At 38.3% G+C, this 12,456-nt stretch overlaps 1 protein-coding gene across 6 annotated transcripts in view; it reads right to left on the reverse strand.

Moving 5' to 3' along the window:
* The window catches only part of LOC121323144 (collagen alpha-3(VI) chain-like), a 72,460-nt gene that overhangs the window by 55,695 nt on the left and 4,309 nt on the right, over nucleotides 1-12,456 (reverse strand). For all 6 annotated transcript variants that reach the window (XM_041263963.1, XM_041263964.1, XM_041263962.1 and 3 more), the window contains exon 2: nucleotides 1,697-1,810. In XM_041263963.1, the coding sequence (XP_041119897.1) occupies nucleotides 1,697-1,781 (85 nt within the window). In that variant the 5' untranslated portion in view covers nucleotides 1,782-1,810. The remainder of the gene's footprint in view (nucleotides 1-1,696; nucleotides 1,811-12,456) is intronic.

Below are 12,456 nucleotides of genomic sequence, written 5' to 3' on the forward strand. Positions count from 1 at the left end.
ACATGGTGTTAGAACACTGGCCTAAGTATAAAAGTGTCTTTGTTAGATGTTCTCTGAGTTAACTAGCATGTTATCTAATTAACCTTTTGTCACCAATTATTGTTAACAAGTGAGGGTCCATGATTACTATAAATGTAGGTAGCGTAGGCACAAGTTTGTCATTCTTGAGTGTAAGGGAGCAGAAACGGCAAAATACTCTCAGTTAAGCAAATAAAAAAGACATTCTGTAATTACTTTAAGAAATGAAGGTCAATCTTTAAGACAAATCGCAAGAACTTTGCAAGTGTCTGTAACTGCTGTGGCCAAGACCATCAGACAATTTGAAGAAACTGGCACTCATGAGGACCAAACAAGGTCGGGCAGGCCAAGGCTGACCTCAGAATCAGAGAACAAGTCTGCGAAACCAGCGATTAACTGCCCCTGAAATACAAGCTCTGCTAAATGCTACTACAAGTACAGATGCTTCAACATCAACTGTTCAGAGGAGATTGCGTGAAGCTGGCCTAACTGGAAGAATTGCTGCAAAGAAACTACTGTTAAGAGTGCAAAACAAGAGGAAGAGATTTGCTTGGGCCAAAAAACACAGAAACTGGACGTTTGAGGAGTGGAAGTCGGTCTTATGGACCGATGAGTCAAAATTTGAAATATTTGGGTCCAACTGCCGAGTATTTGTAAGACGCAGAGAGGGTGAGCGCATGAGTTCTGCATGTGTGATTCCCACTGTCAAGCATGGAGGAGCCAGTGTCATGGTCTGGGGTTGCTTTGCGGCTGACAGAGTTGGTGATCTTTACCAAGTTCATGGCAAGCTCAACCAGCATTGCTATCATAGCATACTTCAGAGGCATGTCATTCCATCAGGATTACAGCTAGTTGGGCAGTCCTTCATTCTTCAGCAAGATAATGACCCGAAACACACCTCAAAGTTGTGCAAGAACTGGCGAAGAAAGAAAGTGAAGGACAACTTAATCTAATGACCTGGCCTGCCCAGTCTCCAGACCTCAATCCCACAGAACTCGTATGGGACGAACTGGACAGAAGAGTCAAAGCAAAACCTACGTCTCTGGGAATTGCTACAAAGAGCTGGGAAGACATGTCAGGTGATTTCCTGCTGAAACTTGTTAACCGAATGCCTCATGTTTGTGAGGCTGTTATTAAGGCAAAGGGTGGCTATTTTGAATCCAGGGGATTTGGAATCCAAGATTTACAGACAATTTTCAATTTTCTTGAACATTGCTTTGAAACTCCTTATGTTTTGTTTTGTATATTGTAACATGTGTTTTCATTTTCAAATATTTATAGAAACGTATACGACGTAAAATATTGTCAATTATGAAAAAAACCTAGTTTCCAGCAAGTGCACTCAAACTTCTGACTGGTACTGTGTGTGTGTGTGTGTGTGTGTGTGTGTGTATATGTATATATATATATATATATATATATATATATATATATATATATATATATATATATAAGCGTCATGGCGTCTTTTTCCTGTACATATTTGAAATTGGGGAATAAAGGTATGTTTTATGTCATTTAAGAACTAACAACAACAGATTACATCCACTGTCCTGGATAGTTGTCTGTTTGCCCTAAAAAAAAAATTACGTTAACGCAAGGTGCCTGAGGAAAAAAACATTCATGAAAACTGAATCCCATGATTAAAATCTCCAAAAACAGAATGAAATGCTCTTACCGGTCTGAGCTTCGGTGGTAGAGTGAAAGCCGGAGAGTATTAGCCCCAAGAGGGCACACAATGGCAAGTATCGATGCTTCCGCATTTTGTATCAAATCACCAGGTATTAGTGACCTACGAATAAGAAATGAAAAAAGGGTTCATTTAAATGTACGTTCACTTCCACCATAAAACAAATACCGCATTCAGAAAGTGCAGAAAACACTCTGTTAAAATGACCAGCGTGGTACCACCCCAGAGCTACTTTACTACTATTTTAAACCAGTTCCCACGAGTTTGCAAGTGGTGTTCATTATAGTGCTGCATGGTGCTGAACTTGAAACCCCAAGATTAGGAAAGGGCGTGACAAAAGCCTTTATAATGAATGGTTATAGTCTATTTAAATGCAATATATCCCAATGCATAAGTCATTAAATAAGAAAAAATACATTATAGGACCAGTGTGTGATTCCTAAGCAGATTTATTTATAACCGCTGTGCTATCCTAGCATGCACGCAGTGTCAAAGTGGATGTCATTCTAATGCCATTGCTTCTTCATTCTCTGTACCACACCCGTACCAATGGCAGCTTCGACATGGGAGCTGTCCTGTAAATACATTGGACCACAGTCATTCCATGGCAGCATCTCAATCCCTTTTCAGTGTGGTTCAGGGCCAGGTTATTCTTATTTTTATTATTAAATTAAATATATTTAGTATACAGTATTTGCCTGTGATTGCCACCATCCATGCTGGCAACCCCACCTGGGAAAACAACCACTCCACATGTGCACTAAACCCAGCTATTCGTGTACACTGCACCTCCAACTACTGTAGACTGGTCTCATAAAATCCAAAACAGTACTTGGAAACTAATCAATAAACATGTTTACATAGACACTATGAATACAAATGATTCAATACAGGGGTTCTCAAACTGGGAGGAACAACCACATCACAAGCTGTTGCTTATTTATTTCTGCTCAGTCAATGAATATTTTGTAAAGAGTTTTGTTTTAAAATCTGATGTTAATATTAAAAATATACATACAGAAGTATTTCTAGGATATATTATATAAACAATCCTATAATTAGGTCTTCTAGTTTTCGGTTTTTATTTTCCATTCTCTCCATCCTTTGAAACCTTAATTAATAGTTGTTAAGCCTTAACTGATTACCAGATTGCTTAAATTAGCAACACACTACTAGAAACTAATGTAGTGGAAAGTTATAAGCTGAATTCGGTGGTTAGAGTCAGAACGAAATGCAGGTTCAAATAGAATCAGGTAAGGTCAATGTATGTGGTTTGTTAACTCAATCAAGATATGAGGGTAAAAAGAAACAGCTTCCTTTGGTAATTAGTGTTTGACTAAGAAAGCAAATTGGCTCAAAATATGCTTAAGGGACATCACAGGATCAAAAATAAAATCTGAAAACTAGAAGGCTTAATTATAATGTGGGAACATTAGCTGCGTTACTTAAGAACATAAGAAAGTTTACAAAAGAGAGGAGGCCATTCGGCCCATCTTGCTCGTTTGGTTGTTGGTAGCTTATTGATCCCAAAATCTCATCAAGCAGCTTCTTGAAGGATCCCAGGGTGTCAACTTCAACAACATTACTGGGGAGTTGATTCCAGACCCTCACAATTCTCTGTGTAAAAAAGTGTCTCCTATTTTCTGTTCTGAATGCCCCTTTGTCTAATCTCCATTTGTGACCCCTGGTCCTTGTTTCTTTTTTCAGGCTGAGCCGAACTTAATCAAAAGCGGTACATAGAGAACATGTTTTGACTTGTTAAGTTAAGAAAATCGGACAGAGACGTATACTGTACGGAAAATGGGGCCTTATTAAGCCCAGCGCTAGAAGCAACGTGAGAACGATCTCGTCCGTTATAGAAAAAACTATGCTCCACTGGTCTTGACCGTGTGTCATAAGTTACGAAAAGTCCCTTGGGTCAACACTGTCAATACCTTTTAGAATTTTGAATGCTTGAATTAGGTCGCCACGTAGTCTTCTTTGTTCAAGACTGAACAGATTCAATTCTTTTAGCCTGTCTGCATATGACATGCCTTTTAAGCCCGGAATAATTCTGGTCGCTCTTCTTTGCACTCTTTCTAGAGCAGCAATATCTTTTTTGTAGCGAGGTGACCAGAACTGAACACAATATTCAAGATGAGGTCTTACTAATGCATCCTTCCTCCCCACACCTGTACAGTTTTAACATTACTTCCCTTGATTTAAATTCAACACTTTTCACAATGTATCCGAGCATCTTGTTAGCCTTTTTTTATAGCTTCCCCACATTGTCTAGATGAAGACATTTCTGAGTCAACATAAACTCCTAGGTCTTTTTCATAGATTCCTTCTCCAATTTCAGTATCTCCCATATGATATTTATAATGTACATTTTTATTTCCTGCGTGCAGTACCTTACACTTTTCTCTATTAAATGTCATTTGCCATGTGTCTGCCCAGTTCTGAATCTTGTCTAGATCATTTTGAATGACCTTTGCTGCTGCAACAGTGTTTGCCACTCCTCCTACTTTTGTGTCGTCTGCAAATTTAACAAGTTTGCTTACTATACCAGAATCTAAATCATTAATGTAGATTAGGAATAGCAGAGGACCTAATACTGATCCCTGTGGTACACCACTGGTTACCACACTCCATTCTGAGGTTTTTCCTCTAATCAGTACTTTCTGTTTTCTACATGTTAACCACTCCCTAATCCATGTACATGTGTTTCCTTGAATCCCAACTGCGTTCAGTTTGAGAATTAATCTTTTGTGCAGGACTTTGTCAAAAGCTTTCTGGAAATCTAAATAAACAATGTCATATGCTTTGCAATTATCCATTATCGATGTTGCATCCTCAAAAAAATCAATCAAGTTAGTTAGACACGATCTCCCTTTCCTAAAACCATGTTGACTGTCTCCCAGGACCCTGTTACCATATAGGTAATTTTCCATTTTGGATCTTATTATAGTTTCCATAAGTTTGCATATAATAGAAGTCAGGCTTACTGGTCTGTAGTTACCTGGTTCAGTTTTGTTTCCCTTTTTGTGGATCGGTATTACGTTTGCAATTTTCCAGTCTGTCGGTACCACCCCTGTGTCAAGAGACTGCTGCATGATCTTGGTTAGCGGTTTGTAAATTACTTCTTTCATTTCTTTGAGTACTACTGGGAGGATCTCATCCGGCCCAGGGGATTTGTTTAGTCCCTTTAACACTTCTGCCTCAGTTATGCTAAAGTTATTTAAAACTGGATAGGAACTGGATGACATGTGGGGCATGTTGTCAGTATCTTCCTTTGTAAAAACTTGTGAAAAGTAATCATTTAATATATTTGCTATTTTTTTTTCCTTCATCTACGATTTTGCCATTTGTATCTCTTAAACATTTAATATCCTCTTTGAATGTTCGCTTGCTGTTGTAGTATTGGAAAAACATTTTTGGAATTGGTTTTAGCTCCCTTAGCAATGTTCATTTCTATTTCTCTCTTGGCCTTTCTAACTTCCTTTTTGACTTGCGTTTGCAGTTCTGCGTACTCTTTCTGCGTACTTTCTTTTTGGTCCTTTTTTAATGCTCTGTAAAGTGCCTTTTTTCGCTGAATATTTTTTTTAATTGATCTATTAAACCATTTTGGCAATTTAGTTTTACATTTAGATTTGTCTACTTTAGGGATGTAATTGTTTTGCGCCTCTAGTACTACATTTTTGAAGAACAACCATCCTTCTTCTGTGGGTGTTTTCTCTATTTTACTCCAATCTACTTCTGTTAGTCTCTGTTTCATACCTTCATAGTTTGCTTTTCTAAAATTGTAAACCTTATCTTTAGTCATTACTTTTGGGGTTTAAAAAGCACTTCAAATGAGACCATGTTGTGGTCTGAGTTTGCCAGTGGTTCTCTGACCTCTGTTTTAGCTATTCTATCTTCGTTATTTGAAAAGACTAAATCAAGGCCTGCCTCCCCTCTAGTCGGTGCCTTGACAAATTGTGTTAGGAAGCAGTCATTTGTCATTTCCACCATTTCTATTTCATCCTTCGTGCTACCCACCGGGTTTCCCATTTTATTTGGGGGAAGTTGAAATCCCCCATTAGTATGGCTTCTCCTTTGCTACACGCATTTCTAATGTCATTGTATAACAGATTATTGTGCTCACCATCTGAATCTGGCGGTCTATAGCATGCTCCTATTATTATGCCCTTTGAATTTTTGTCTGTTATTCTGACCCATATTGATTCGGTTTTATTTTCTTTGTCCAGGATTAACACCTGGGCTTCAAGACTGTTTCTTATGTATAGCGCTACCCCTCCTCCTCTTCTGTCCTGCCTGTCTTTCCTATACAGTGTATACCCACAAATATTATATTCGTCCCCATCACTCTCAGACAACCAAGTTTCTGTAACACCTATCACATCATAGTTACTTGTTAGTGCAGTAGCTTCAAGTTCTAGAATTTTGTTTCTGATACTTCTAGCATTTAGATAAATACATTTAATGGTTGTCTTACCTGAGTTGTTGTTCTTGTTTTGATGTGGTCTCCCTTCTGTTTTTTTGTTGATTTCTCCCCCCTTCCTTTCTAGTTTAAATGCTTCTGAACCTGCTCGAGGATTTTTTCTCCAAGTAGACTGGTTCCCTTGTTATTGAAGTGCAGTCCATCCCGTCTATACAGATAGTCCTCATTGTAGAATGTGGTCCAATGATCAAGATAGGTGAAGCCTTCCTGTGTGCACCACATCTTCAGCCATGCGTTTTGATTAATTATTTCCAGCTGTCCATATGGTCCTTTGCAAGGTGCCGGTAGTATACCAGAAAATACCACAGTTTTGGTTTTCTCTTTTAATTTCCTTCCTAGCTCTCTGAATTTGTTTTGCAGGGATTTTGGTCTGTCTCTTCCAATGTTGTTTGTACCGATGTGGACGACTACTACCGGATCGTCTCCTATTCGTTCTAGGAGCCTGTCCACGTTCTCAGTGATGTGCTTGACCGAGGCTCCCGGAAGGCAGCACACTTTTGTAGTAAGGGGGTCCAAACTGCGAATTGAACTTGCTGTGTTTCTCAATATGGAGTCCCCAGCAATCATGACCTCCCTTCTTTTTGCTGTCTGGTCACCACTGTCAATGGGGTCCTGGATGTTGTTCCTTTCATTCTCTTGTTGTTGGTTCTGCTCATCAAAATTCTGAAGTGACTCAAATTTGTTGGTTGTTTTGATTTCTGGTGGTTGTGTTTGACGAAGTTTCTTTTTTTCCCTGCTTCTGCCTACCTGAACCTAGCTGTTCTGACCTTCTATCTCCCTGGTGGCTTTCAGTCTGTTAGGGGTGATGCAGACTTCCATGAATTGTGGGTGTGCCAGTTCCTCAAGATCCTGTTGCTGTCTCACTTCTTCCAGCTCCATTTCTAGCATGCTTACTAGTTTATGTAAATCCTGGATCGCGCGGCACTTTACGCACACTTGGTTTAGCTCCGCTGGGTTTTCTCGGATTTCCCACATCAAGCAGGTGTCACAGATTACTGGTTTGAAGACCATGTTGAGGTTTTTTTTTTTGAAGTTTAGTTTCTTCTGCAGCCGTCAACCTGCTTTCAAACTGCTTCTAAACTGCTCTGTACTTTTCCACGCCTGTACTTCTCCCACTCGCTGCCGCTTCCACTCGCTGTCGCTGGGAAGACTGCCTCGTTTAACTGCGTTGTTCTGCTGTGCTGTTGGCTCCTCCCCTCGCCCGTGTTTGAATCAACTGCTCCGAGTTTCAGCTTGTTTGTTATCAGAAAAACACACGCGTCTGTTTGACTTTGAGCTGCTGCTGTGTTTCCCCAATGTCCTCTGTTTTCTGATTAAAGCAATTCAAGATGCAATTTCTCCTTACTGCTTCTAAACTGCTCTGTACTTTTCCACGCCTGTACTTCTCCCACTTGCTGCCGCTTCCACTTGCTGTCGCTGGGAAGACTCAATACAGCAAAGCTGATTACTAAAGGCCATTTTACCTTTTGGAATATATTTCTCTAAAAAGGTTTATTACTTTGCATGCTCTACCTATTATCTAAGTCTTTTCAAACAATACTCTACATATTATTTTGTTCTTTTTGACCAACTGAGAAAGGTGGAATTTCTGCATAAAAATGACCAACTGCGGGTGAACTTGGGATGTGCAGAGTAATTTCTTCCACCCTGAAAGAGTGAGTATGTCAAGAAACCACTGAGCTTAGGCTTGTCTCAGCATTACATTGATTACAGGCATGTTTGCATTACAGTCTGCAAGTAAACAACAACATAATGAACCATCAAAGAAGAAATTGCCCCTAGCCACTACATATGAGTCACAGACTCTGCTGAGCTGCCAACTTTAACTCCAGATTCAAGGGTTCCTTACCTGCTGCACAGACATCTGTTTAATACGTCAGACTGCCCATAACACACTGTTCTTTATTATTGGATGGGGTGACTAAGACTAATGCGATCCTGGCATCCTCTAGCAAAAATGCTGTGCTGGGAATTCAACAGAATGGAGCAGCACTGGTAATCTCAGAGCTTGGTGATTATTCAATCCATCTATATAGCGATGGACCCAGCTACTGCAGGTTCTCAAATTCTTAAAGCTCTCAAAAACCACTAAGTACTCCTGCACACCTGCTAATGTTCATAACTTTGGTGTTGCCCCCCCCCCCCCCCCCCACTGTGATTGTAAACAGCAGCAGTATTTGGGCCCACCGTTAATGTCAACTGTATAGAACCCACTGCTGTTTCTTGTGCTTGCACTGCAAATGTAAAAGAATAGATAGATAATACAGCAGTCTGCGGCTATGAGAAATAAATATCCATTACTTGTCATGTCGCACATGCATCAACATGTGAAATGAACAGAATAAGTAAGAGAAAAGCAATAGGCAAGTGTATGTAAATAAACAATAATAAAATATAATAAAACAAAGCTATGACAGTGGAAGATATGACGGCAGTTCTGGAAAGATTTAATAAACCAATCACTGTGCTTCAACACACTCTCGCAATGACAAATAACATTTGAAAAGATTGAATAAACCATTTGAATTTAAGTTTGATGATGATGAGCTATCAGATTACAGAACAGTACTGTATCAGCTGTGAACGAATTGCTATCTGTGCCAAAAAGGTGTTCTTTTAAGCAAAGTTCCTGTTCCTTTAAGCGGAGTATTTACAATGGGAAAAATCTGTTTCACCACAAGGGTGTTCTCTTAGGTGAAGTGTGCTCTTAGGAGGTGTTCCTATATGCGGAGACTACTGTAATAATGCATAAAATTCAGAAAATATGCAGTGAAGAGATTATTTTTTTACTGTACTGTAGTAATTTAATCTGACCATCTACTGTATTACAGAAATAGTAGGCCAAAACCATAAAGCTCTTGAAATATACAAACACCACACTCTAGTACAATACCACAGGCAGGGAAAAAGCATCTTCCAACACAGCTACTGTACCAATGACTCTGTGTGACATGTATTAAATAAGAACATGATTCCACTGTGTTTCTGTTACTTCACAATAACTACCCCAATCCTCTAATGCCCTTTCACCTGATAATGTAACCACAATTCCAGTTGCTGAAAGCTGCAGATTGGGAAGGAATCCATAAAACAATGACACTAACATGCACAAATAATTATGACATTTGGGAAATTCAGAGCAGCCCTGGCACACTGTTCTGGCATCCTTATGCTGTCCATGAACTCTTACCCCACTAGGCTTCACTGATTCCATGGAGCCCTGTTAATAGATGAGAGGCAGTTTCAGGGTGACCTGAAATAAACCTCAATGAAACAAGCTAGCACACACACACACACAGACAGACACAGACACACAAACGCACACACACACGCACACGCACGCACACACGGATACAACTTGTGTTTGTATGTAATGCATCACCACCTTTACCTTTTTTATTGACAATCTTTGATTTGTGAAATGCCTCCTTTCTCAATTAGAGCAGAATTTTATAAAAATACAGTAGGTGTTCCATGAGGAAGTCTACCACAGATAACAAAATGCACTAACTGGTACAGTGCCCACTTTATTTAGTGTCTGACTTACACATCACAAAATCATGAATATGAAAGACTGGGAATTAGTGAACAGCCCTTCCACAGTGCAGTATAGCATATGTGCTGTACCATTTACGGTCAACATGGCCTTCATCAATTTGTGTTAAATGTACAGAGAGCACTGGTGTTGGAAGTTTGTGGGTTGTATGGGAAGTTTGCAAACCATAGCCTGTGCTGTCCTTTCCATCTGATCTTTCCATCCGGTCTGATTAGGATACCACTACCCACCAATGTACTGTGTTGCAGCAATACAAAACAATGTGAATTATAGCTGGGATGCAAAATACCAACAGACTGCTCTGGTCTGCCATATAAGGGTATCTGAAATGTCAAGTTTAAATAAACTTCCAAGTCTTCTACATACAGTAATGTCTTGTGTGCAGTTGTGGTTTGAGAATCATCCATTTCTAACCTACCCAGTCTTTTTTTTATTTTTATTTTTTTAAATGCGATGTAGCGCCACCTAGTGGTCTTTTAGAAGTTTGCATTTTCAACAACAAAAATACTTTGATGCAATTGATTGATTCACAAAATAATATAATAACAGCTACAAAACTAATTTTTCTAAGAAATTCACAACAGAGCCGAACAGTTATACTCCACTACAATGTATGCAGAAAATATTATGTTAATTTTATTTTAGTGAGTGTGTGAAAGTTACAGAATGTCACAAAACGAATCTGAGTTGCCCACAAGCAAAAACTATACCTACAAAAATAGAAACTTTATAAGTCCAGTAGACAGAGGATGTTAAACAGAGCTAGTGACATTGAGGACTACCTGATTGCTTCTCTCAGACAGCTGTCAGATCAGCCCTGGATCTAGGGTATGACACTGTCAAAAGGATAATTCACAGAGCCTTAAATTGCAATCCTTTTTTGTTAAGTTTCAACAGTATGCTGCCTTGAGCCAAGGCACATCTGCAGAAGAAGGATTCCAGCAAGACTGACATTCAGAAAAAGGAAGTGTATGAAAAATAAGCAGAGTTGGGCAGGTACCGTACATACAGCAGGTAGCCAATGGCTGGATCAAAAAACAACGATAGACACCAGAGATTTCTCTCAAGTGGACAAAAAAACCTCAGAATTTTAGTTGATTCATGAAAATGTTTTTGGAAAAGATGCCGTAATTTTAATTGCTTTCCCAGGCACAGGCAAATGGTGCTTTCCAAACTAGATTGAAATCACATTGCTGTTAAAAAATAAAACACAGTAGCAGTAAAATTTTAAGTTGCAGTTTCACAAATTCCTTTTTAAAGTTAACACAAATGTAATCTAACTACCTGTTATTTTTAGTATTGTTATTTTTTGGTTAATATAATATAACAAATTATGCTTGTCCATAGCAGACAAAAACACACACACACGCTGCTACATCAGGAAAAAACAAACAAACTCTAACTGAAGAAAATCCTCAGGACTCCTCTTACATGGTAATTAAGACCCCATAGGTCACTTGGTGAAAGTATGTGATCAGAATGGTCCTGGAGATAGGAATAAGCCTGTAAATATCAAGTTAGTCAATAAAAATAACCACACACTACTATAATTAAAAGAACACTAAATAAAGTGCTTGACACCGAAGACTGCATTTCTCCCTGATTCTGCACGTGCCCTGCAATCTTGTATCCCTTGCTTACTGCATTCAGCTGTCACGAATTGTATTGTTGTAGTCTGTCAGCAACAATGTCTCCTATCAACATGATATTTCAGAATGGCAGCTGGCAGGCCGCAACGCCCTCCAGTTGCGAAGGTCTAATTAGATAGACTGCAGAAGGTAATATTAGAATAGGAACCATACTCTCAACAACTACAAAGCAACAAACCACTCGCAACACAACTGACTCGACTATGTTTTTTCTTCAAAGAAAAATAACAAAACAAACCATCTATGCAGTTTAAACCATGTTCTCCTGAATAGCTTTTTCTATAAACCAGTGCATTACTTTTTTCAAGCTACATTTTTTGTGATGTTTAAACGTAATTCTGTCTATGGCTATTGCATTGCTAATGTTTTACTAACATTCTATAACATAGTTATTAAGCATACGTTATATATTTATAAAACATTTATAACACATTAACAAGCAGCACTTTCATATAATTTTTTAAAGCTCAATATTTATTTTTTTTTTTTTAAATTGATTTATTTAATTTAAATCAGATTTTTTTTTATTTAAATCATTTTTTTGTTTTGTCTAAAAAAAATATAATCTTAGCTAAAAAAGACTCGATTTTTTTGATTAAATTTTAATTATTATTATTATTATTTCCTTATTATGATTATTATTATTATTATTATTATTTTTATTTTTTTTTTTTTTTTAATTATGGAATTTTTTTTTTTGTAGTACCGTAGTTGTAGCTCTACAGCACCCCCAAACTGTAAATTTAAGGATGTTGGAATTGGTTGTTTATGAACAGTTACATACCAAACTAAATTACTCAATTTTAAATGAATAAATAAAGCAAATTATTTATCATTGTGGCATCCTGTAAATGTAAACTACAAGAATTAGCGATGGGGTGCGCCACAGAAAAATCCCCCTCACTCATCCCAGTCATTCTTTGCTTTTATTTTTCTCTCTTTGATTTCCTCTTTCTGTGTCAGTCCAAACACACGCAGTTGCTACTTCGGACTACTTTGCTTTTTATAGTGTGTTCAGTTGTTAAAGGTCCTGATTGCGCCACTAAATAAACCTGGTTTC

This window comes from Polyodon spathula, chromosome 11 (genome assembly GCF_017654505.1).
Source record: "Polyodon spathula isolate WHYD16114869_AA chromosome 11, ASM1765450v1, whole genome shotgun sequence".
Lineage (NCBI taxonomy): Eukaryota > Metazoa > Chordata > Actinopteri > Acipenseriformes > Polyodontidae > Polyodon > Polyodon spathula.